This window comes from Passer montanus, unplaced genomic scaffold (assembly GCF_014805655.1).
Source record: "Passer montanus isolate IOZ18808 unplaced genomic scaffold, ASM1480565v1 scaffold60, whole genome shotgun sequence".
NCBI lineage: Eukaryota > Metazoa > Chordata > Aves > Passeriformes > Passeridae > Passer > Passer montanus.
In genome coordinates this window covers 1,218,934-1,244,598 of record NW_024371038.1, presented here as the reverse complement: position 1 = coordinate 1,244,598, position 25,665 = coordinate 1,218,934, and the positions used below count along the sequence as shown (strand labels likewise).

The 25,665-nt window shown below is 37.8% G+C and overlaps 1 protein-coding gene across 6 annotated transcripts; it reads left to right on the top strand.

Annotated features, from left to right (window-relative positions):
• The first annotated feature begins 1,223 nt into the window (after positions 1 to 1,223).
• Positions 1,224 to 21,679, top strand: LOC120510883 (SSX family member 2 interacting protein). Of its 6 annotated transcripts, none has more exons than XM_039727218.1 (15): positions 1,224 to 1,482; positions 3,129 to 3,197; positions 7,908 to 8,041; positions 8,763 to 8,929; positions 9,173 to 9,373; positions 11,003 to 11,113; positions 12,368 to 12,503; positions 14,063 to 14,138; positions 14,216 to 14,387; positions 15,175 to 15,325; positions 16,509 to 16,645; positions 17,182 to 17,349; positions 19,544 to 19,652; positions 20,510 to 20,630; positions 20,807 to 21,679. In XM_039727218.1, the coding sequence occupies exons 3-15, from the start codon at positions 7,999 to 8,001 to the stop codon at positions 20,955 to 20,957; spliced, it is 1,743 nt and encodes a 580-aa protein (XP_039583152.1). In that variant the 5' UTR covers positions 1,224 to 1,482; positions 3,129 to 3,197; positions 7,908 to 7,998; the 3' UTR covers positions 20,958 to 21,679. The 6 variants fall into 6 exon arrangements, with proteins under 6 accessions (XP_039583152.1, XP_039583157.1, XP_039583158.1 ...); XM_039727221.1 differs by lacking the exon at positions 1,224 to 1,482 and adding an exon at positions 1,536 to 1,731; XM_039727220.1 differs by lacking the exon at positions 1,224 to 1,482 and adding an exon at positions 1,750 to 1,771.
• The last annotated feature ends 3,986 nt before the right edge of the window (positions 21,680 to 25,665 follow it).

Here is a 25,665-nt window from a genome sequence, read left to right as displayed (position 1 = left end):
TTTACAAAGACTATGTTAATTGTTATACCAAACTGGTGCATTATCAGTGAAGGATTGTGGACTACAGTTTTTCATATGGTAAAATTTTCTGACACTTTTGCCTGAATGCATCCCACAAAGACTGTTCCTTTCCTGGCCAGCCTTTTAAAAAAACATAAACCAAACCTGATCCATGATGCACAGCAGAGTGCTTGGGGAGCTCTCCTTTGAATAGCATCAACTTCAGGAACAGCTGCTGAGATCAAATGGACAAAGGGAATTCGGCACCACCCATGCCTGTATTATGTTTTAAAGCTCCAGGAGCTTAATCCTTCCTGTGAACAAGGTCTGTTGTCCCACTTGCCATTACCACTAACATATTCTGCTTCCTCCTGGGGGTGCACCTGTGGCAAAGCTGCAGTAGAAAGATCCAAAGTCTCTGCATTAACCTGGGTGATAAAATGGAAGTTTCCTATTGCACTGTGAGGAATGATTTCCTATAACCCAAATAACACTAAAAAAAAAAAAAATTCAGTTATTAAAAAAAATTTAGTGCTTTTGCAAAGGTACCAAAAGCCAAAACAATGATCAGTATTTCTGCAAGCTGATAGAGCATCTGACACAGTAAGAAATAGTCAGCTTACTTGCCCCACATTCTTTTTCACCTGCCTGCAGAGGTAGTTATGGTCTGCTCATAAATGGGAGAAATAGCTTTATTTCCAATATGTATGGCAGGAATATACTTTGCCCCCAGAAGTTAATTTTTTTTTACTTTGGAAAGGCTGATTTTGACCTTGCTCAGCATTTTTTCATTCTTAAGCCAACCTTTGAAAACAAGAAATGATGAATGAAAGAGAATCTGGAAGAGGGCAAGCAGTGTGTGAGAGACATCTGGGGGTTTATCACGGCTGTGTTTGTGGCAGAAAAACCTACCAGGACCATTTTCTTATGCAGCTCCATCCCTTGTTGCACATAGAGCATTGTTCTGTCTACCTGGAGATCCTAACAGTGAAAATGCTAATGGTACTACTTGTGTCCTATGTTACCACTTTCTTATACTGAAAATGCTCAGAAAATCAGTGAAATTTGCCATCTTGGCTCCACAACTGAATTTAAAAAATCTATTAAAAATAAATATTTTGTATCCCAGTCACTGCTGTCTCTCTGTGGTGGTGTCTTTTCAGTCACAATAGTCATTCTGTCTACTGCATTCTAAGTCTCTTTTCTGGCGGAGGTAGCGGCGGTAGCGGCGGTAGCGGCGCTGCTCTGCCGGGCTGCGCTGCCCAGCCCCGGGGTTGCGGCGCTGCCGTGGTCTGGGCTCGCCCCGGGCCGGGGGAGGGCCCCGTGCGGGGGCGCAGGAGCCGTGGCCCGGACGGGGTGTGGGTCCTGACATGTGCTGCCTTCTCCCAGGCTCCGGCTGAGCCGCGGGGAGCCGCGCGGGCCGGGTCTGTGGGGCCCGGCGTTTGCCATCTCTGTGGAGCTACAAGCGGCAGATGCTCGGAGGTGAGAGCCGTAAAGCTTTCTACTGACTCAGGGAATTTGTCACTGCTCGGGCTGAGCTGGCGGCTCACGTGATGTGAGAGTACAGGTTTCGTAAGTGACTTGGGCTTTTTTTTTAAAAAAAACCCTTATTTAAAATTTTATTCACTTTCAGCAAAGCTGCTTTGAATTTTAAGATCAAATCGCAATGCGAGACTAGTTTGTAGTGTTCCCGCATCCCCGGATTATGTAGAACGCTTGCTGCTTGCGGTGGTGAGTGAAATAGTTAAGCAGAGCTCCATAAGCTGCCAAGGTATGATAGGAATTTCAGGGCAATGACTTAAAATAAGAGGTATTCGCAGTATAATGTGAACGTATTAGGTAAATTTTAGTATTGAACTTAGAAGGGAGACCTAGAGAAATTGCTTGGTACAATGAATGGGGATTTCACATTATAGGTGTTTATGGGAGAAGATGTTGTTTCTAGGGTTTTTTTTTTTGGGGGGGGGGAGAAAGCTGTGATACTAATATCAGTTATAATTTGGACCAGAAAGATCATAAGAGAGGGTAACACCAGGCTCATGGGGCTCAATATCTCGGTTCTGAAGCTGGCAGCAGATGCTGAGGGAAAGATGTTAAGTATAGTTTGGTTGTACAGCAATGCTTTTATCTGTGTGTCCTCCCAAGATGCTGCAGTCTGGACTAGAAGGATTTCTGAGCAGAGGCTGCATCTGTCTTTTAAAATGTAATAGATGCTGATGGGTGTTTTTCAAAAATTGGAAGCAGTTTATGTATTGAGTATTCACAGCAACGCATGGTGATGCAAGTCCACAGTTTGTGTTTTATGTGGAAAAAATGCCCTTATTTCCTAGCTTTTGCACTGAATGTTTCATTGCGTTCTTTATAACTGCTATGTTAAAAGAAGCAAAGAATACTGGTTTTCTGTATGTTGGTCCTGTTTCTCCAGCTGTTTCCTCTTCTAGTTGAAAAGTCACAGCTTGTTAGTTTCTTGCATGAAAGCATTGCTTGACCTTTCTTGCACCATATTTAAGTATATTCTGTCTTTTTTTACAGGGAAGGTTTTATCTCTGTAACATATTTAAGGTGCATAAGCTTAGTATTCTTCAGGAGACATTATGGTGGTCTCTTCTGTTCTCTGCTCTGGGGTTCTGTTAACTGCCTGGGAGCTGTTATTTCCAGACTAATCACAGGGACTGGGATCTCTTCCTGCATGATAATGCCTAACTAGAGTCTGTTGGTTTAAGTGCATGGCAGAGTTGTCTTTTTCGTTGTGTTGGTTTGTGTTTATGAACAAGGAATTTCAGCTGCTGATTTTTATTATCCATGTGCTCAGTATGAGGACAACCTTCTGCAGTTTGTCATTCAACCTGTGTTTATTTTTGTGATTAACTCTGTATAGTACATGAGTATGTACTATATAGTACATGATGTGTTATAGAGAGATGCCTGCACAGACGCCTTTGGGACTCTAATTTGTCTCTCTGTCACTTTCTTGCACTTTGCTCACCCATCTTTAATTTGTTTCTACATTTTGCCCTTTTCAGTTTATAATCAGTCATTAACAAATTCCTTAAAATCTTAATTTAAGAGGTTTTGGAGGGAACATTGTGGAAACCTTTTTGAAAATTGACTTATGATGTCTTGCCCAGGTGTGTTGGATGCCTCTTTCCTCAAGAGCACTGTGGCAGGCTGGTTAGTGTTCCTTCCTTCCACAGAAGGTATGCTGACACTTCACCAGTCCCATTTGTTTGTTTGTCAAGTCTTTTCTGTGACATGTTTTGATTAACAGGAACCTAGAATTTACAGGAGAATTATTCCTTGAATTCCCTGGTAATCTCTAGAGAAATTATGTACTTATCTTCTTGCATTCCATGCTTGATTTAGCTTTCAGGTTACATGCTACTGAAACATGTAAGTTTCCTAATTTCTGATACTTGGAATATTGGTTCTGGCTCTGTCCAGTAAATCTCTCACCAACTTTAGGAACTAGTAAGGTAGCGGTTTGCTTTTCCTTTAAAAAGTTGTCTGCTAGCAAAGACAATAAGCTGTAAAGTTTGGCTAAAGCTGACCTCAGGAAGAAGAGGAGGACATGCAGAAGATGTTTTCTGAGATTCTCTTGTGTGTGACATAGGGAGATTTGGTAATAGAATGTTCTGCTCTGGCTACATATAGTAAGTGGTTTGTGAATGCAAAGGGAGAAATGCAGTTTGGAAGCTTAACAACAGAGTTATTGTTTAGTGATAGGAAAATGCTAATGTGAAATCCATCATGTTAGTTCAAAATGGGGTAGGAATTTGGGAGCCAGATAAAATGTTTCCATGTGTTTCAATTTTTTCAGTGATTGAAGTAACAGAATTTCAGTCATCTCTGTATATAGCGTGTAGAGGTGAATCTTGAGGTAGTACATCAGATTATATTCCTTGTAACCTGAGCATTTGAGGTAAAGACCCTCACAGATCAGTCATTGAACACTGGATTTTAGCAGATGCAAGAATATATTCTTGTGTAATTGTTGTATGTGTTGAGAAGATTGAATATTTATTTTCTTAAAACCCTTGGTAATGTCAATTTGCTTTCTTGTTTTGTTTTGGTGGTTTGTTTTTTTTTTTTTTTTTTTTTTTAAGTAAAATGAGGGGAGGAATGTAGTTAGGATTTTTGAGTAGGATACATTCAGAATGAACAGAGACTTCATACCCAAAGGCTAGGTGGTTTGACTTGATTGTTCATGTTACTTTTGACAATACTGGGAAAGTCAGCTGAAAATCTGGTATTACTTAAAGTTTCCATGGAATGTGGATAAGTTGGGGGATTTCTTCATCCTCATTTTGAAGCTAATAGGTTAATGATTAAATTGCCACAGTTTTGTAAGTGTGGGAAGAAAAATCTGGGCTCAGATTTAATTACAAGAGCCATCATTAAAATGACAGTTTCAAATAAAGGTCACTAGAATTAATAGATTTGAAGAGAAAGGTATTCCTTTTACTGTACCATTATCACTGGATATAATATATATATTAGTGCTAATGATAAACTGTTATTAGGAATTGCATAGAGAGACAAATGTCAAAACTCTAGGGAGGAAATGCAGGGACTTTTGTGGCAATTACATGAATTAAAACAAGTATATGTCATGACATTATCAGGGATATTTTGTAAACCTTCAATGTCATGCCTAGAGTGTCCCCTAAATTTACCTAGAGTTGTGTCTCTGTCCATCCAGATAAAAGCCATCTGTGTGACATCTGCGGATTACTAGACAAGTGTAAAAGCTTTAAGCAGCTCCAGAGCTCCCTTTGGGTATTATTTTGGTAGAAAAGAATCATGCTTGTCTTCAAGTAAATGCTAAGTACCCCCGCAGTTTTACAAGTTGAAACACATGCATGTCACAAGTTGTAGTATTTGAAATATACAGAGAAGGAATGGTAAACTATTTCTGGTTGATGCTGACTCTTCAAACTTTCTTCTGAGGCATTGCACCTCTCCAGAGGTGCCTTTCCACATTCTCACTACCTTGGTGGGGAGAAGCTTTAGCAGATAGGAGAGGGTGGAAGGTTAGCAGATAATGCATTTCCCACTTGTGTCACACCCTGTCTGGGTTAGGGATGACCAGATGGTGCAATATGATCACAGCACTGCACTGTGGCAATTCTTTGCTGGATGCTTGAGTGTGTTTTACAAACCCAGTTACAACTGCTCCTTTTCAAGTTTGAACATGATATTTACATGCTTATGATTTTCAAGTTTTTATATAGTCTGAACTCAGGCTTAATTAATCAGATTTCTGTCTTAAATCTTGGCACATTTATTGTCAGTTCCTTTCTGGTCCCCCAAAACACAGGCCTATGAGCAGGTTCTTTCAGCTCTTTGAACTTATGAAATATACTGATTTTGAACTTTAGTCTTGTTCTTGAAAAGAAAGATGTATTTTTTAGTGAATTATCTAGAAGTTTCTGGAAATATTTGTGGGGGTTTTGTGCAGAATTTCCCAAGATGGCTTTCAAAGAAGTTCTGGTATGTTATTACCATGACAGTGCTCCTTTTTTTTTATGTTCCTTGGGTTTTTTGTACTTCTCCTATTCCAACTATCACTTAAATGCCTTGGTTTGATTACTGCTTCCTTGGTATAATCAAACTCTCTGTAATTTTAGTGGGGTGTATGTTGGGTCTTTTTGTTTGATACAAGATTTCTTTTTTCAGTGATATGGCTCTGCTCTTGTATTCACACTTTTGCAGTTGGGTCCTGGAGGCTCATTTTTGCACAGTCCATCTGTGTCTTGGCCTCCAGGAATTCCTTGCTTGGGAGAGGAAGCTTGGGAAATTACCTCCAGAAAGCAGTGGGTGGTTACAGGTTTTTGGGCAAGTCATTGAACCTGGTAAGAATTACCTGTGACAGATCCCTGTGTACAGGCTGGTCTTACTAAAGCATCTGCTCTGGGTGAATCTGTGTGTGACTTGCAGGGTGCAAATTTAGAGAATCATTGCATTCCCACACCTGGATTAGTGCTGCTTCCAGTCAGACGTTGTTTAGGGTGACAGATGCTGTGTTAGAATAGTACTGCCAGTGCAGAGAGACCTGGGGGTTGAGAATACTGTGTGTTCAGGGAGTGTGGGTGCAGACTATTAAAGAATGAAAGCCAGTTTGTTTGGAAGGAGCAGCATATCTAAAATGAGATAAGTATTTTTGTGGACTTTCCAGCAGTCCTTGATGGAATTTGTATGTTAAGGTTCTTAAGAATCTTTTGAAAAATGTTGCAAGACTGCAGGGTTGTGATGTCAGTAATGAAAACATACTTGTACCTTAATTTGCTGTCTTTTTCTCTTATGTTTGTGCATTTATCTGTCTGATGGATGCAGCAGAAATAAAGTAGCATGTAAGAAGTGTGTTCTCTTAATACTTACTGGCTTTGAATTCCGTTTTAAAGGCACTGTTGTTTAGTTAATTTATGAACATCTTGCTTTTACGGGAGGAAAATATGCATAAATCAAGTGTAGAGAGAAAGCACAAACCATTGCTTTAACAAGAACAGCAACTAGATCATTACACTGACTGTTTTCTTGCTGCCTTGTGTGTACTTTCTGATCTGAAAGTTTTCAGGAGCTACTAAATTACAACACGTGAGGAGTAACTGTTTACCTTTTTTCCCATGTACATTTATGAACCTGGGGAAAAGTGTTCATCCAGCAGGATAATTAGTTAGAGGGGTTTTTTTAGTGCTGAGCATTCTGTAAAATGACTGTGCACCCGTATGATCTCTTGAAAACTTGGTGTTTCTTTGGACACTGTATTCTGTGCTTTGTCATTTGATAAGAATTTTTACTGTCTTTGTGTTCTCAAGAGACCTTAGGGATAACAAAACACTCCCCCCAGTCCCTTCCCTTCTTTCCCCACCCAAACAACATTTTTTTCCAGAGTGATAAAAATACAAGGTTTTAGTGTCAGAAATTTAGAAGTTGCTTAGCCAAAGTGTGTTTATTGGAACATTAGCATGGGGAAGAACATCCCTGTGCTCTAAAATATGCTGAATCCGTCTAAAACAGACTTTAGACTTTTTTCCAAAGTGTTGGTTGAAACAAAGGGGCCTTCTTTTCTGTCAGGTGGAAAGTTTGTTTCCCTGAAGTATCATTGTTCCCCTAACAGCTGATGGGCTGTGCTGTCCAAATCTTTAGCATCCGAGCTGGATTTAAAGTTTCCAGCAGTGAGAGATAACTAATGCTATTATGTGCCTTCTTACTGTGTGGTGGAGGTGGGGTGAGGGGACAATCAGTTTGTTCTTTCTTTTGAGTGGGTGGCTTCCCTTTGGTTTCCAGAGGGACAGTGCTGTACTGAGCCTCTGCCAACAGCGTAAGCCTTCTCCTATTTGTTTCCTTCAGTAGTTTTGGGGTTTCTGCAAGGAAGCAAGCAACTTGCTAGGGAAAGGCAATATTACAAAATGTGTAAGTTAATTTAAATAGTTAAATGTTTAATAAAAGTTCCTTCGCCCTCTGCCAATATATCCTCTCTGGTGCCTTTATAATGCATCTCTTTAAGTAACAGTCCCATTTTAAATATTTTAAAACTTCATATAAGTTTATGGTAATAAAATTGCTTCCTGGTTATATATGGCAGGAAGAAATATTTGTCTTGCTTGGTTTTCTTTGATGTACATCAACAGAAGCAAGTAGTTATCTGAGTCTTAATTTTCATGTGTGAATGGCATTTTGGTTTTAGTTAATGGTTTACAAGACAGTTAAGGCTAAATATAGATAGATAGATACATGCATCATTCTTACAGTATACTATTTGCTGTGCTTACTGTGTTCCAGATTTAGTGTAAAGCAGTAGAAAAATTTCACATGGTTCAAGTTCAGTAGTCACTCTCCTGTGCCTTCTTTAACCTTCTAGCTGTATTAGCTGCTTTTGTTAATCTGAAATGCTCTTGCTATTTTAGGAGATGCCTACGTAGCACACGTTGCCAGCAATTGTACTGAATACTTTGCTGCTGAACCGGTTGCTCAGGTACCCAGCCTGTCTCTGTTGCTATGGGAGATTGGAAGACTATTACTGTGCCGGTGCTGTCATCAGGTAAACTGGGAATATTTTGAATTTAGTTGATTTGCTGATTTTACCAATGACGTTATAGCAGCTAAAGAGAGAGACTGGAGTTTTGTGCATGACATACTTGAGTAAACAGCGTGGTAAATAATACAAACAGTGCTTTGTCTTGGATTGAGTCCTTACAGAAATGCTAATGTAAAACACTGTACTTGCACATGTATGGAAAGGTTAAGAACTTGCAGTCATATTTTATTTTTTATAATCATGCCTATCAATGTATCTTGTGTTTTCAAAGATTTGTTTACTTGTTCTATATTCTTTTGCTTCATAAATTGGTTACAAATTTGTTAAAGGAGTAGATTTTTTTTTTGCCTATTTCTGCCTAGTGGAAGAGGAAATTACAGCATACTCTTAATAGGTATAATAATACCATACATTCTGTAAGAATTTTACTGAATGTGCGTCTCTTGCACCTGTTGTAGTAAGTCAATAAAAGGGAAGTGTGCTCAGTTTTTTCTTGGGGATGAGTAAAGTTTGAAAGGTACAACACTTTAAAGTGTTATTGAGTCTAAATCTTCAGTGGAAGTTTCTGTTTTATATATATTGTGAATTGTTTAATGTCATTTTAGATGAAATTCTCAGTTCTAGGATCTAAATTTCTGTAAATAATAACTTGAATACATAAGGGTTTTATTGTATGTGATGTGTTAAAATAATAGCTGATTTCTTCTTAATGTTTAACTTTTAGATAGCAAAAATACATTTCTATATACCTCAGAAGAAAGGACATCTCCTACAAGCATGAGCTCACAAGTGCTACGCTTGTCACTGCCTTCATCCAAAAACATGCACAGCTTTTTCAGTGCCTTCTGCACAGAAGAGAATATTGAACAGAGTATATCCTATATTGACAGGGTAAGGCAAATCTTTGTTTATTGGAGACTGTCACCTGCATGCAATCAATTGTGGTAAAAAAGATTGACTGGATTAAGAAGGCTTCTTCCTCAGTGCCCATAAGCTGAAGTTGGTGGGAAGGAAGTCACATTTTCCCCCTTCATACAGCATTTCACCTGATACTGTTTCTGTCTTTTGGAGAATGGTGAAAGATTGATCCAGTTATTGATCTCATTTCCCCCCCTCTCCCTTGTCTTTTACCAGGAATTGACAACATTGGGGTTTCCCTCTATTTATGCGGAGTCCAAAGGAAAAGAATTAGATTTAGTAGCTATGGTAAATTGTATAAATGAATTGCTTGTACTGCAGCACAAGAACCTTCGAGCTCAGGAAGAAATAGAAATACAGCATCTGAAACTGGGAAGTGATATGGATCACTTGCAGAACTGCTATGCTAAGTTGAAGGTAGAAAACAAGATCATTCCATTAGAATTATGCAGCTCTTTTGCTCTTCTTTTTTTTTTTTTTCCTACCCTGTACTAATTTGCAGTTGTATTTTCTTGTGTATTTTGGGGATTTTGGAAGTCTTTTTTTTCCCTGAATGAAAATGCCTTAAAGTTAATGAAATATGACCTAACAAGAGAACTTCTAATTATTTGGAATTTTAGCCTGCTTAATCTAGGAAGGGGGAAGACTGTGTTTGAATTGGGAGTGTTAATGAACACTTCGGGTAAAAACATTAAACACTTCAGTTCCTATAATTTATTATAGCTTAAAAGGGTATGCCCAACTCTTAAAGATAAATTCCCAATGTAATTGTAACAAGTAAAAGCACATATAACTCTTCTAGTGTGGGGGTTTTTAGCCCTTTTCCATATCATTAGCTTTTTCTATGTGTTTTTTTTGTTGTTGGATGCCTTGAATATCCAACTACAAAGTCTCTTTTTAAGAATTGCTCAGAAACTGTTTTCAAACCACAAGTTACTAAGCTTCATTTTATCACAGGATAAACACATGCTCAAGGCCAGTCCCTGAGGAGTAGCTGATATATTGGAAGTTCCTGGGTGCACTTGTATGTTCAGTCATATTAGAAAAGACTTGACTTTCTCTTAATTCTGTCAAGAAAATAAAATATAAAAAAAGAGAAAATATTTCAGTGCATGATTCAGTGCTTTTTTAGGTTTGCTTTTCACTTGGGCTGGTCAGCACTGTCTCCTTGAAAAATACTGCTGTAGATTTTCAAAATCATAGTAGCCCTCTTGCTGAGATTGGTCATTCATGTCGAAGGATTTTGATTACACATTAAAAGTAATCTGTAACTGCACTGATTTTTATACAAATGCTGTAAAATGTTAGTTTCTAGAACGCTCCAGTTGCTTTTCCTGGATGAATAGCTGTAAGGGGAGAGAGGGAAATCTTCTTAGTACTACATGAATGCTGCCAGGACATCTAATTGGCTGTCAGCTTGTGAGGTGCCTCGTGTAGATTCTTTCAGCTACCATACAGCAATCCTCTTGACTTCCACTATTGTGTTACCTGTATTTCAATGTATTTCAGTGTTTAGAAGTTCTTGTTGCTTAAATATATCTACCCATTTGTACCTCAGTACTCATATGAAGGAAAAGTTTGTATTTGACTTGTCATTTAAGCTGCCAATTTGAGGTCTGAGTCTCATTCATGGACAAAACTTTAAAATGCTAGTTTTGCATTGTCTGTTGTAATGAGTTCATCTGTCTAGCCTTCTGTGTATATGTGAAATGTTTCATTTGCATTGTTATGGTCACAATCTGTATGTCTGTGTTAATTGTACCCTTGATTATTCAACAGAAATGCCCCAGTAAAATTGTAGTTCCAAATTCATACAGGTTGCTTAATATCCACCTCACTCTCACAGTACAGATATACTTACAGAATCCTGACTTAATGAAAAAGTTCTAACTGTAAAAGATAATATCTGTTAAATACCAAGCCATACCTCATGTGAGGTGGTTTGGCAGTTTGGTTAACATGGCTTGTTTGTTTTGGTTGGTTGGGGTTTTTTAAATCTTATGCTTTTAATTCTTATTGATACTGAACTATCAACACTTTTTCTAGGAACAGTTGGAATTATCTAAAAGGGAAATAGTTGGGCTTCAGGAAAGAGACAGACAACTGCAAAGCAAGAACAGAAATTTGCACCAGTTACTTAAAAATGAAAAGGATGAAGTGAGTTGTTTTGTACATTAACACAAGTCATTATATAGATATTGCACAATTTTTTTTTTTATGCACGGAGTCTTGTAATTGCTCATTTTGAATGTGGTTTTTTGTTTGGTAAATGTTGTCTTTCAATTTGATTGGCATGTTGCATATGGATAAATAGGTTCTATAAGGGATAGGTCCAAGTTACAACAATAGTAGAGAGCACTGCAGAAATGCAGATGTGCACTTTTCTGGGATTTTCACTACAGCTTTTCCTTATAATGTTCAGATACATCAAAAAAGTAGGAGGGGCAACAGGATTCAGTCACTTACTCAAACATTTATGTATAGAGTCTTTTGGGGTTTTATTATAGAGGGGAGCAAAAGACCAATAAGAAGGGAGGTGGGGGGAAACCCAGCTCAAAACCACCATCTCATTAAACTTAAATATCTTGAAACATTTAAGATCAGAAAGCACTTTGGCATTCATGACACTTCTTAGTTTAGCATTTGTTTCCTTTATGCTCCTTCCCTAGCATTGTACTTCACATGGCTCCTATGTTTGTGTGAATGTGGGTCCTCCAAGTTTCTGTGAATGTTCTGTGTTCATAAACATGTTCATACAATTGGGAATAACCCAACTGTACTAACTGTTCATGGTGAACTTCCTACAGTTCCAGCTTAAAATATTGAATGTGCTGTATGTTTGTAAGGTTAAATCATGAAATTTAAAAAACCCAAACAATACATCCCTAGGAATTGATAGTACATGCCAAAAATTTGCTTTATGATGTTTTAATGTTCTTTTAGACCAAATAGAATAGTCTGTCTTTCAGACAGACCTCCCCAAGAAGAGGAGTTTATTTTTTAGTCTAAGCCTAAGAAGATTGCTTTAGGATTGGAGTAAACCTAGATCCTGAACATGAATTACTGAAAGTAAAGAGACACCTTTCTCTGCTCTTTCAGTAAAGGCATTAAAGGTTATGTGACTTATCAGAACACTAGTACAGTTGTACTTCAGAGGAATCATAGTATTATAATCTGCTGTTTATAATATGGGAATATGGGTTTCTGCTGAACAGAAACTACCTCTCCTGAGACAAGTCTGAGATCAGAATCCATGGGGTGGGAGAGCTCTTCTGATTCCTTTTGTCATTTCCTTTCACCAGAAGAACAGTTTAATAGAAGTTTTGTTTCGCCTCAAGTGTTTTGGTTTTCTGAAGAAATTTATGTTGGTACTTTAGTGGAAGAAACAGCCTTTTGTGGCATTGCTTTTAGGTTCAGAAGTTACAGAACGTAATTTCAAGTAGAGCTACACAATACAATCATGATATGAAGAGGAAAGAGAGAGAATATAACAAATTAAAGGAGCGCTTACATCAGTTAGTCATGAATAAAAAAGACAAAAAGCTAGGTAAGTAGTTATTTGAGTTTTACCACAGCAAAATTAGCATATTCTGTATGTTAACCAGAGCCAATTTGAAGCATTTTTATCATTAAAGACAATGTGGCCCTCTTGCAGATTTTATTTTGATGTTGGAATGTTAAAGAAAAGATTCAATATTTCATGTTAGCTGACTGTGTAAGCCTTGTCTACATTGTGTTCCATAAGATCCCTTACCAAGCATAAACTAAATGCTGATCTTTTGCCTAATGAGCTGGGGTTGTGTTTTTGGGGTTATTTTTTTTTTGTTTTTCTTTCCCCTACTAGGGAACATTTATTCCTAGAATTCCATAGGAATCAATGCCTATGCTAGAGCCATCTCTTCTCTTTTCTTGCTGCTGTTGCTATCACAACATTTTGGATAATGTCATAAACACTGTATTGTTCCAAGCAGTTGCCATCAAGAAGGCACTGCACTTTCACCCTGGAGATACTACACTCTGCTTGTGGTTAGCACAAGTAATGAGAGGTTTGAGAGGAAGCAACACAAGGCAGATCCTGTACTCTGTGAAATGAGAAACTAGATCTCCTTTATCATGAGTACTTGTATGTTATAGTGCCCAAAAATTGTGTTCAAGACAGTCATCGGTGCTATTTACCATAAATACCATTTTCTGTGAAAAATGGCTGAAAATGGGTATTGTTGTTAGGTACTAAAAAAAAGTATGTAAATATGTACCTTTTGGCTCATATATCTGGCCTTAAAGTATTTATATAATGTATCTCTAGTGGAAGGGAAGTCCTGCTCTTGTCCCCCTGCTGCCCCCAAACTCAGCTTTGCCAGCGTCCATGTTTTAGTAAGCTCACTTAGTTCACTAAACCAGAAGAAAACTACTACTATTTTTGCCAAGATGGTTCTCTGCATTCTTAGTTTTCTGTAAGTCCTTGTACTTAAACCAAACCAGGTTAGGACACAGTAGGAGGATCACGTATTTTGGCTGCAGAAAATCTTTAGATATCATTTCAGTAAGCTCTAGAAACTTCACCCTGAGGTCAGCAAAACTTCAACATTCTTGACTTCTGGTGGCTAGTACTAGTTCAAATATCAGTGAGGTAAAAATAGCCTTACATTGACTTTGGGTTTTTGTTGGTGGTGTGGTTGGGGTTTTCTGATTTGATTTTTATTCAAATGTGGGCAAAGAAGTTTTGAGGAATACCTTAAGAAACATTAAGTTATTTACCCTAAACAGGGGATAAAACTGACATTATTGCCAGAATGAGCATAGACTTGATACATTGCTTTAAAAGTTGAAGTAGGGATGAAGGTGTCATTAAGAAATGCATTAAAAAGATAAGACAGGATGAGAATATATCCTTCTGAGTTTCAAAACTCAAAAACTTACCCTTTTTCCTTTGACTATGTTATTTTTGCTTTAAGCAGGGTCATGTGATTTCATGAGTCTGAAGTTTGAGGGGTATATTTGAGTAATATGATCTTTTTATAATAACTACATACAAATGCAATGTCATCTAAATCTTTATCTATTTGCATATTGTTTCACACTTTGAAATATCCTTTTCATTTGTAGCTATGGAAGTTCTAAATTATGTTGGTAGAGCTGATGGGAAGAGAGGTGCATGGAGGACTGATAAGACAGAAGCCAGGTAGTTGTCTTAGAACAACCTTAATTGAAGCGTGTATGAGGGCCGTTATGTTGTTACTGTAAGATTATTTCTTCCAGAAACGAAGAAGAAATGTACAAAGTTCTGTTAAGTGATTACGAACAACGCCAAAAACAGCTTTTGCTGGAAAATACTGAGCTAAAGAAAGTTCTTCAGCAAATGAAGAAAGATATCATTTCACTTCTCCCACCACAGAAACAAAAACCTAAAGAAAGATCTGAAGATGGGCTGGTAAGTATTCTTCAGTTAAAATTAAATCTCCATAGTGTTTTGGTATAGTACTGGAGTAATTTGATAGTTATTAAAAAGAAAGTAAACCTCCTCTGAGTAGTTGCAGTGGATTGCACATCATGTGCTTTGTGTGAAAGTCAATATAAAGATAAATATTCTGCTCTCCGTGAACAATATACAGTGTATTCTTTCCAGTAAGTAAATTAAAAGCTTGAAAATGTTCTTTGAATGAATGTAAATACAGTAGCTACTAGTATGTAATTCTGTATATAAATGCAAAATACTGGATTTTGGATGCCTGGGGGGTTTTGCTTTCCCGATTAAGTATTTTTTATTTCTTTTACACAGGATGTTTTTATTGAACAATTCATTGGCATGGCTGTGTAGAACAGCCATGTAGGTTCTCTGTCACCTCCTTTTTAAGGTGTGAATATCCTTCTTGACTGGATGACTTGCCCCCATACTGGGGCAGCCACTGCCTAATTCTGACAGCAGAACTCAGCAGTCTGACCCTCTCTGGGTTGCAGATGTGAATGACTGAGTCTTGGTAGCTGACCCATGGTCTCTGTGCTGGGGTTTTGGGGCCTGCCTGCTCACTTGCCTCCTCAGCATGATGCTGTCAGGGAGCTGAACTCCCTCAGTGTCAAATTTCCCTGGATGGAAAAAAATCTTTTTGAGGGTTTTCCTTCTCTTCAGTAAATTGAATTTATGCACATATTTATATAAACAAATGCACATATTTGGAGGGATGAAATGGTTTATTGGCTTCTTATTTCTGCTTCTACAGGTGCTGTCAGACCAGGAGGAAGATATTGGAGAATTAAATAAAGAGAATATGTGGGAATTATCTTGTGAAACTGTGCGGGAGCAGCTTACCAATAGCATTAGAAAGCAGTGGCGAATGCTGAAAAATCACGTTGAAAAGCTGGATAACCAAGGTTGGTGTTTAACTGCATTATGTGTACATATGAAATACATTTTAGAAAAAGTAATGCACATGTGGCACTTGGAAATAATTGGATGTAAAATATACAATTACCTCTAAAGAGCCTAGTCTTGCCACATCCTCTGGGACTTCTTGTGGCATTCTAAAACAACCCAACTGATGGTATGGTGCTGGACTCTCCTCATTTCCAGCTGTTAAACAGCATTAAGACAGCTAAAAATATATAAAATTCTTTCCTAGTATTATTTTTCAATGCTAGTTAATGCAGCCACTACCACAGGGATGTTTGCTGTCAAGAGTGAGATTGAGAAGGTCATGCATGCAGTTGCAAATAAAACAGCAGATGGCATTTGAGAGTATGCTTACACCCTAGAAAGGATTTCAAGAATGCTTGTAATATTTTATTTGGTGTAACTAACTGAAAAATAAGCATCAGGAAAAATGTTACAATTGTTTGCTCTTTTTTTGGAGTAATCTACTAGGTTTTTTTAGCTTATAGGGATGACCATAGTATAGCCCTTTAGGATTCTATTGATGTTCAAATACTGGCTTTAGGGGTCCAAACCTTGTCTTATTACAATCATTGTGGCTTAGCTATGCATTGAGCTAAATAAGCCAGTGTGTAATTGTACAAAATAGAACCACTTCTGTAATTCATTCCCTTACTAGAATGAAAACATGCATCCAGTCTGTTAGCTCCATTTCTCCTTCACAGGACTTGAAGGAAAAGGCTTTCTTTTTATATCTGTGATAAATATAGTTACTGTCATATTTTTATGAACACATAAGCCCTTCAAAATGGGCTCAGAAGAATGGGCTTAACAGCATGTCAGTGAAAAAAATCTTTAGTTGTCTTGAGTTTTCTTTTAAATGACTGCTGAAACAAGCGAGGCTTTTGTAACACTTATTGCAGAGAAGAGGGTTGATTTACCTTGGGGAATGTGAAACAGCCATGTTTTCATTGCTTTTTCTTTTTTAAACCGGATTTGATGGATAATTACTCGTGTAGCACCAGTTTTGGAGCTCTTGTGTCTGATACACAGCACACTCAAAAGCATGTCTGTCTTTCATGCTGAAACTAAGAGTCTAAAATCTTTTGCTCTCCCAAGGCACCTCTGATATGAGGTGTTGGGGTTTTTATAACTTATTTTAAAGATGCTTTTTTTCTCCCTTAGTGTCACGTGGACATTCAGGAGCTTTGAATGAAAAAGATGTCATTTCAAGAGAAGACCATGAGCTAGAAACTGAGAAGCTAGAGTTAGAGATTCAGCAATGTAAAGAAATGATCAGAACTCAGCAACAGCTCTTACAGGTAGTAGGCTTTATTTTTTCTTATTTTTCTCAACTGAATCCAAGTGTATTTTATTTAACATTCCACTCTTCTTGCCTCTAAGCTGTTCTCCATTCCTTGTTCACGCTTTTAAAATAAAACAACTTAGTGGGTGGTCTGAGTATAACTGTGCTAGTGGCTTGTTTAATAATTTAAGGTCTTTTTACTCCTGGTAGGAGTAATTTTGGAGGCTAAACAAAGGTGAGGCTGTCTGAACAGGGACATTTTGATTGCTATCTGAAATCTGCCTCCACTGTCCACCATCTTGATATCTACTGCATTGTTTCCATACTCCTGGTATGAGTAATTTTGGGGGCTAAACAAAGGTGAGGCTGTCTGAACAGGGATTTTGATTGCTGTCTGGAATCTGCCTCCACTGTCCACCAGCTTGATATCTACTGCATTGTTTCCACATTAGACTTCAATAATTTTTCTGATAAAACTGAAACTGTGGAAATTTTGTACCTCTCAAGACACTCCCAAATGAACATTTGTCTTTTGTTGCTTTGTATCTACAGCAACAGCTTACATGTGATGATGACACCACTCTGTTACTACAAGACTGCTATTTGTTGGAAGAAAGAGAGCGTCTTCAGGAAGAGTGGAGACTATTTCGAGAGCAAAAAAAGAATTTTGAGAAAGAACGAAAAAGTTTTACCGAAGCTGCTATTAGATTAGGACTTGAGGTATTTGGAAAGGGAGTTCTTATGAATTGGAGGTGAATTCCAAGACTCTTTTATATGTGCCAAAGTGCAGCCATCCAGCAATATCTGTTTCTGATGTCTGTAGAGAAAGATCATTGCTATATTGTATAAAACATATCTTTAGTTGTTCTGGAAGATCGTTCTCTTGGCAATTGAAAAAGCCAAGGTTTTTGTGTATATTGGAAAATACAGTTTCTGCAACTGGAACCAAACCATTTTTGTTTCAGCTTTTGAAATATCTTAAATGCTTCCAAAATTTATTAACTAAATCCCTTGGATACTTGTAAAGTTTGGTTTCCTACAAAAGTAAGGCCTATGCAAATTTCAGTCAAATTTGGCCTGAGGGTTGAATCTCAAAGGTACTTGATTTCTAAACTTTGGCGAAAACCAGTGACTTTTGCTAAAACACCAAGTAATTACTATGCTTCCCTTAGTAGGGTCATTGTCTGTTCTAGTTTTGTTGTTAAGCTGGCCAGTAAGCCAGTTTAAGTAGGCACAGATACTGGCAGTCAGGGTAGATGTGTCTGTGAATGAGCTCTAGCACATCTCCTTTGGTCTAGCCCATAGTTTGGGTCAAAATTGTGAAGAGGCTTACAAGTTTGGCAGGGAAAGGTCATGATGATGTCATTGTGAAATTAGGATGGTACTGATATGACAGGAAAAAATAAATGGACTTTATTGCTTAAAGAACAGCTTGCTTTGATGTGCAGAGCAGAAAGTTGGAGTGGGATGTGTTTAAAATTTATAAAGCTGTGGATTCAGTTTGAGCAGACGAAAGCCCTGCTGTTGTTCACCAAATCCCTCAAGACTTGGACTAGTGGGAACTCTTAATTTTGGAATTAAATCAAAAACATACCCAAAAAGGTAGCTTTTTATCGTTAGGTAGTTGACTTCTGGATTTTTGTTTGAAGGAGATTGTAAAGGCAATGCATACCATCAAGTTCAAGGAGCAACAACACACTGATCAGCAGAGCTGATGGGCAGCACACTCGCAGATAATAAAAATGGGGCACAAGGGGGTGCCTTTTCAGTATCTATAATCAAATGGCTTTTGGGAATCGGAACCTGTGAGGGAATGCACTGCAGAAAGTGACCATGCTCATAAATAGCATCTCTTGTGGCCACTGTTGGAAAAGGAATACAGAGCTAACTGGCCACCAACCTGTCTGACCCAGAATATAAAATACTCCAGATTTTACTTAAGCTACTAGGTAGTTTACATGGTAACAAACACAGACTATAACTACCTGTCTGACCCAGAATATAAAATACTCCAGATTTTACTTAAGCTACTAAGTTAGCAGTAGTTCACATGGTAACAAACACAAACTACAATTTATTTTCATTTTAGTGAGTTAATTTCATGTTGCACATTGAATTCAGCTGTAAAAGTCGTGAGTGATAATACACAATAATTGTTTGTCTGGAAATGTTTAGGAGTACATTGCAGCATAAGTATAACTGCTCATGCTTCAGCTTGTCAGAATGCTGAGGTATGAAATGAGAAGCAATGCTGTGAGCTTTGTAGGTGTTTGTGAAAGTTTGCGTTGGAGTTCAGCTTCCTCTGTTTTTCTACTGACACAGAATAGGAGCATCCTGTTTCACTGATGATTTTTGGAGATGAAAGAGCTTGTTGCTTGATTCCAGAGCCATTGGGTCTCTTGGAGGTTATCTGTTAGGCTTTTTTTTTTTTTTTGCTTTGGGGGGCTGGGAAAAGTAAAAACCTTTTTTTTTTTTTTTTTTTTTTTTTCTTGCTCCAGTTTTAGACAGCAGCAATCATGGCTATTTTCAATGTAATTTTTCCCTGTTTAGAAGGTTTAAGTAGTAATTGTTGCTGGTAGCTGCCTTGGATGATGCTGCTCCAAGAGGTAGTGCTGCCCTGGGAGCATGGGGAGCACAGGAGATGGTGTCACTGGAGTCTAGAGCAGTAATGTGACAGGATTGCTCTGACCTCTGTGGAACAAACTGTGGGGCTTGGCTGTGCGTGCCTCCTCAGCCAGTCCTGTTGGGCTCAAAAGCTTGCTCACAGACAGTATTTGCTGTGTTAAGCTGCTGCCTCTCCTTGGTGACATGGACATGTTACAACTTTGGCTTTCTGAAATGGAATAGCATCAATTTAACGTGGGCTAGGCTTTTTCCTGTGGTCATGAATGTAAACTGTCATTTCTTTTCTTAGAGAAAGGCATTTGAAGAAGATAGAGGAGCATGGCTGAAGCACCAGTTCTTAAGTATGACTGCTGATTGCAAGTCTGAAAATGTGACAACTCCAAGTGCCTTCTTAAGAAGCAAGTATTTGGTTCAAATTATGTTCTTGCACAGTTTTTTTCTTCCTTTCAACTAGAAGTCACAAGTGTGAACAAAACAATTAAAAAACCAAAAGGTCTCAAGAAAAGTTTTACCATGTATCTGTATGCCTCCACATATCAGGGCCACTGATGGTTCAAAATTTCCTTTGAAAAGGGGAATTGTAACTCCCTTCCTGATAATTACTTACATAGTCAATTTATATTTATGAAACAGTCTGGTGAATATCAAATACCTGACAGCACAGCAGGTAACTTTCGGGTGCTTGTATAAATACTGAAGAACATGTAATCATTCTGGTTTTCCACTTCATATAAAAGCTTTGAAATATAAATGTGAGAAGGGATTGATCTGGCCCTCCTGAGTTTGCCATGTCTTTCTATTGACTTGAGTGATGATCAGTTTCATGTTAGCAGTAAGACATCTAACTTCATTTTGGTTTTATTTTCTAAATTCTGACAAGTTTGCAGGTTTTCATGTTGGTGTTATGACTGTGCATGCTGGAGAAGCCTTTACTTAAGGAATAAAAAAAGCTTTATTAATTGTAAAGCGAGAAATTACACTTGAGTAACTTTGTGTGACTACTTTTAGGGGTGGCTATATATGCAAATGCTGCATTTTCAAATTTAGAGTCCTAATTTCAACATAACTTCATTCAATAGCATTACAAATACTTTAAAAATTTTATCCCAGGTCTATATCAATGACAGTTTTATTATAGCTCTGCTTTAAGGTCTTTGTGATTTTTTTGTTTTGTTTCTTTAAAGCAGAGGACACAAACCTTGAAGGACTTGCTTATTTCCAGTGAGCTGCAGTTTAACTGATGTGTCTCTCTCAGGTTCTGACGCAGACATTCATTTAGTGAGATCTGCATCTCAGCAAAGAAGACCTCCCTCTGTGTCAAGTCCTACTGTTTCCCCAGAACCTTGGGAGATATCTCAGTATATTACACAAAACAGGTTTGTGAAACAATGTTGTAGGTGGTCTGTAGTGTGCTGAGCTTTGTGTAGAGTACAAGGTATTCTAAAGCTTATGGCTGGTATATAACCAAGGATATTAACATTATATCATAAAAAATACTGTTTCCATCCAAAGCATTATTTATTTTCATTGTAACTTCTTTTTCTGCTTCCAGTGTTGCATCAGAAAAACCTGCTGCAAATTACCTGCCAAATCTGTGGGTGGAAAGTGATGGCAAAGAAGAAACTGAAGAATGCACAAAGTCATGGGAAGACTCTGGACTTGGCACTCTATGTAGAAACTTGCACATGGAACAGCTGCCTTAGACTTCTAGGGTTGCCTGCTGGGATTTTTCTTAGAGACTTATTCATAAACTTATAATTTTAAATGAAACAGAATGCTGTGAGTTTGATCATTCTTCTGGAGGATTATGTGGTGATCTGAATTGTGGTGTGTTTCTGTGTGTGTGCACACGGCTTTTATTTTTTAGACCATTTTTTGCCTCTTTCTTGCAAGTCTTGAGAGAAAATTTAAGACTATATAAAAGCTTTGATATTTTTCTAGTAACAGAAGCTCTAATTCTGTGAATAAAGCAATGGTCTGAAACTTTGACTGTAATGAAATACTGGATCCTAATGTTACCTTTCATCACAGGCAGAGATAGCACTTTTAGAAATTGTTTAATTATTGGAAACATTCATTTATGTCTCAAGTGTAACTGGCATTGAATCCTTTTTTGCCTCGACTTGAATGTACAGTATACTGTAGATTTTTAACAAAACAGGTTCTATATTTATTGTGTGATTTGAAAATACCTCTTTGATATCTCAATGATTTAAAGTGCAAAATCTTTATATATTTGTAAATAGAACAAGTGGTTATGCTGAGAAACCATGAAATGAAACACATACATACATAAATATTATTTTACATGTCATTTTAAATTGTTTTCTAGTGATACTCAGTTTACAGATCCATTAGGACTTTCAATGGTTCAGTCAGGAACCAAAGTATTTAAAATGTGAACAATAAACGTGTAATTCTATTCTAAAGAACCTTGGATCTATGCGTTGTGTGCAGTAAACTTTTAAGCTACTATGGTTATAGGGCTATATACAATGTATACAAATCTGGTGCTGGTTTTGTATTTTGTTTGTTTTTTGTTTTCATTGACTCCAGAATTTTATTTTTTGTGTAGCCTTGGGGAAGTCTCTTCTGTTTACAATGTAATAAAAATAGCCAAGTTAGAGGTAAGATGTTTCAAGGTCTCCAACTGAATAAGTGTGTGTGATTTTTCCTTTCCCAGTAGAAAATCCATCTTCCCTTCCTGGGTTTTTGTGCATACGTGATCATATATATCTCTGCACTTGTATAGCTCTGATCCTTGTGTAATTGGCCTTTTGGAAGATGTCTGAGCTTAAACTGCCTTTCTTGGGGTCACAGGTGGGAAATTAGAATCCTTTACTGAAAATGCATTTCTGCTCTGCCCATTTACTTCAGAATTGGATGGAGTGTAGTGGTTGGATTATCTGGAAAAATAGCAGTAGGATAATACAGGGAGGAAAATAATTTGAGGTAAAAAGCTGCAGTTTCTGCTGATGAATTCAGTCCATTGAGTTCCAGCTTGAGATGTAGTAGCCAATGTAAACTGCAGAGGATGATACTTGTGTGGTCTTCATGTAGCAGCTGTAAGGCAGCAGAAGTGGATATAATGATAATGCCATTACCAATGTCTTGGTGGGCTTTTTGCTGCATGGGTAGTCAGGTTGGAAAGATGACATCATATTTCTGTTTCTCCTGTTCTTGCCCAATAAAGGGGTGTTCAGAATCCAGGTTACTCCTGCTTTTTAGCAGTGTACAGTTCCTGTTTGGTTTCACATTTGCCAGCTGTTGGGCAGCTCTTGCCTGAATTTTACTTGTGGAAGAATAAATACACATTTAAAAAGCTTAAGTGAGAATTTAATATATTAAGGAGAACAGAACTCTGCAAGCAGGATTATTTTCAAGCCAGTAGTGACTGCAGATCTCCATGGCTGAGGCAGGATCCAGGTGCCACCAGGGGCTGCTGCTGTTCCATTGTGTGCTCCTGGGTGCTCTGCTGGGACTGTTAATTGTGTTTGCTTTACTTTAAAGTAACATTTAGGATAATAATGCCTTGAAGAACAAAATAACTAACCTTTTAAACTCCTGTTTCTGTCTATTGGGTGATTAGCAATTAATAAACATTTTGTACTAATTTTTTGATTTAGAGTTCTGTAACCCATCTTACAGAAGTGGAAATATGTGTGATGTCTCCATGGAAGAACTAACTGTGCTGGAAGGGTGTATGCAGTTGAGTCCTGAACTGGCCTCAGACTTGTTCTGTAAGTCTGGAGTACAGATTCAGTCCTGTCTGTGTAAAGAAGTAAAACATAGCTAGAATTTTTGGATTTCTCTATATACAGTGTCTGGGAAGATTTTAAATCTGAAACTACTGCTAGTAATGGTATGAATTCTGCAGAGGGTGACATTGTGGTACTTAGAGCTTTGGAAACAAGTGCAGGATCTTTCTTACTCGGAGACTTGAAGAGCAAAGGGGGAGACTTCCTGCAGGAATGTGATACAGGTGTGTCACTTCACATAGGTGTGTATTGGAGATAATATAGTGAGTGCTCTTCTCAAGGAACAAGAAGTAGAGACTCAGCAAGTGATGACAGTACAGCTATTGTTAGCTACTCATGCATGATATTGAAAAGATGAGTGGCTGTCTTGAACTGTGGTGTTTTACAAAGATCTTTAAATACAATCTTCATTGCTGCTTTTTCAGTCTGTGATGAGTGTGCTTCTACCATAAATATCAGTCTGACTAGGTATGAGTAATTACTTTCCAGGATTATGTTGTAGCTTTTAAATTTTTTTCCCTTCCATCCCAGGTGGCTGAGGCCTATACAATATATAACAAAAAAAAAATAAATGAAAATTTTTCTTAAGAAAAATTAAGAGAACCTTCTCCATACAAAACAGCTGTTTTCCTACTTTGAAGAACTGCTTCCACCAGATTCTGCAGACATGCTTTACTTCACTTGTAACAGGACAAAAGAAAAATCAGACTATACTCTTATTTTCTAGGGCTTGTTCTGTGTTCAGATACATTTCAGCCTGGTCAAGATTACTGATACATGTAGATAATGCCAATACAAAGCGATTATTCTTGAAAGGAAAATGGAAGAATATGCAGGATGGTGGCAATACTGTGCATGTTGAATTAGCATAGTTATTGTGCAGCTTTTTTTTTAAATTTGCAGTTATCACTAAGCTTTTGTCTGTGAAACCTTATAAGACATTTTGGTGTTAGATTTTTTTCTAATTTGCTAGAGCAGTTCATGAGAAGATATGAAATATCACTTGTAACAGGACAAAAGAAAAATCAGAGTATACTCTTATTTTCTAGGGCTTGTTCTGTGTTCAGATACATTTCAGCCTGGTCAAGATTACTGATACATGTAGATAATGCCAATACAAAGTGATTATTCTTGAAAGGAAAATGGAAGAATATGCAGGATGGTGGCAATACTGTGCATGTTGAATTAGCATAGTTATTGTGCAGCTTTTTTTTTAAATTTGCAGTTATCACTAAGCTTTTGTCTGTGAAACCTTATAAGACATTTTGGTTTTAGATTTTTTTTCTGATTTGCTAGAGAAGTTAATGAGAAGATATGAAATGTTGACATAGTTGTGTCAAAAAGCTGACCTCAGAAGAAGTGTTCAGATTATCCAATGATTTATTTATTGCTTTCAGAAAATACATCTGATATCTAATGTTCACTATGCCCTACAAAGCTGTAATGTAATGAAAACCTAAGCTCCCGTGGTACATATTTTGTAGTTTTCATGCTGACAGTGTTTGTTTCTTTATTTGCATTTTGAGTTGTACAATAAGTACAACTATTTGGAATGCATAACAGGTAAGTTTGTTTTAAAGAAATATTTACTAATAAATTAATTACAACTGTATAAAAGAGCTTGTTCCCTGAGACACAAAACATGCCTGTTCCCTTGAACATGGTAGATAGGTAGACAGATAATAATGAGAAATGAGACGTTTCTTGCAAGTGTCCACCCTTCATCCCTCAACTATCTTCTGCAGTGAGCTGGGTGGCAGTTCCCAAAATTGTTCACACAGCCTGAGGTGGATTTACAGTCCACATGGCATCTGAAAAAGTCAAGACCTGTGGGACTGACAACCCAGGAACAGCACTTAATAATGGAAGACTGTAGAAACTGTGAGATAGAAAATAAATGTTCATTTGTGGGTGTTGAATCAGCATTTGCCACAAAGCACGCTCCTGTGGTTAATCATGTACCTATAGGAGTAGTGGGAGTAGAAATAGTGTCTGATTAACCAGTATGTCATATATTTTGAATTTGAATGGGATTCATGGCTTTATTGTGACTTCAGGCAACACAATAAACTGTAGGCTTTAAGTTGCTCCTTCAGAAACATTCTTCAACTCAGAAGCACCTTGCATTTTTCTTGCCTTTTATTGCTGATCCAGATGCCACCCAGCTCATTTTGGAAGACTGTGTCACTTGTGGGAGGAACGGGTCTGGTCAATCCCCCAGTCCCTCACCATACTCAATGCCTTTTATTGCTGATCCAGATGCCACCCAGCTCATTTTGGAAGACTGTCACTTGTGGGAGGAACAGGTCTGGTCAATTCCCCAGTCCCTCACCATACTCAGACAGGCCAAGTGTGTTTTGTGCATCTCCACTTGCCTCCAGGGCCCTGAGGTTTCTAGAAGAGAGCACCAGTGTGAATGTGTGCCTGGGCTCTCACCACTGTACATCCATGGTGAAGCTGGCTGCAAGCCCACATCTGTTCAAGTAATTCAGCTGCATTTTGGGATTGACTCCTTAGGAAATGCAAAAGTTCTAGCTGACCTGCACTCCCATTCCCCCTGCCTTGCTGGGAGGAGTCTCTGTGGCTTCTAATTGTTCAGATTTGGCTGTCATTTACCTTGAAAGATAAAATATTTACTGATGGCTTATGAAAT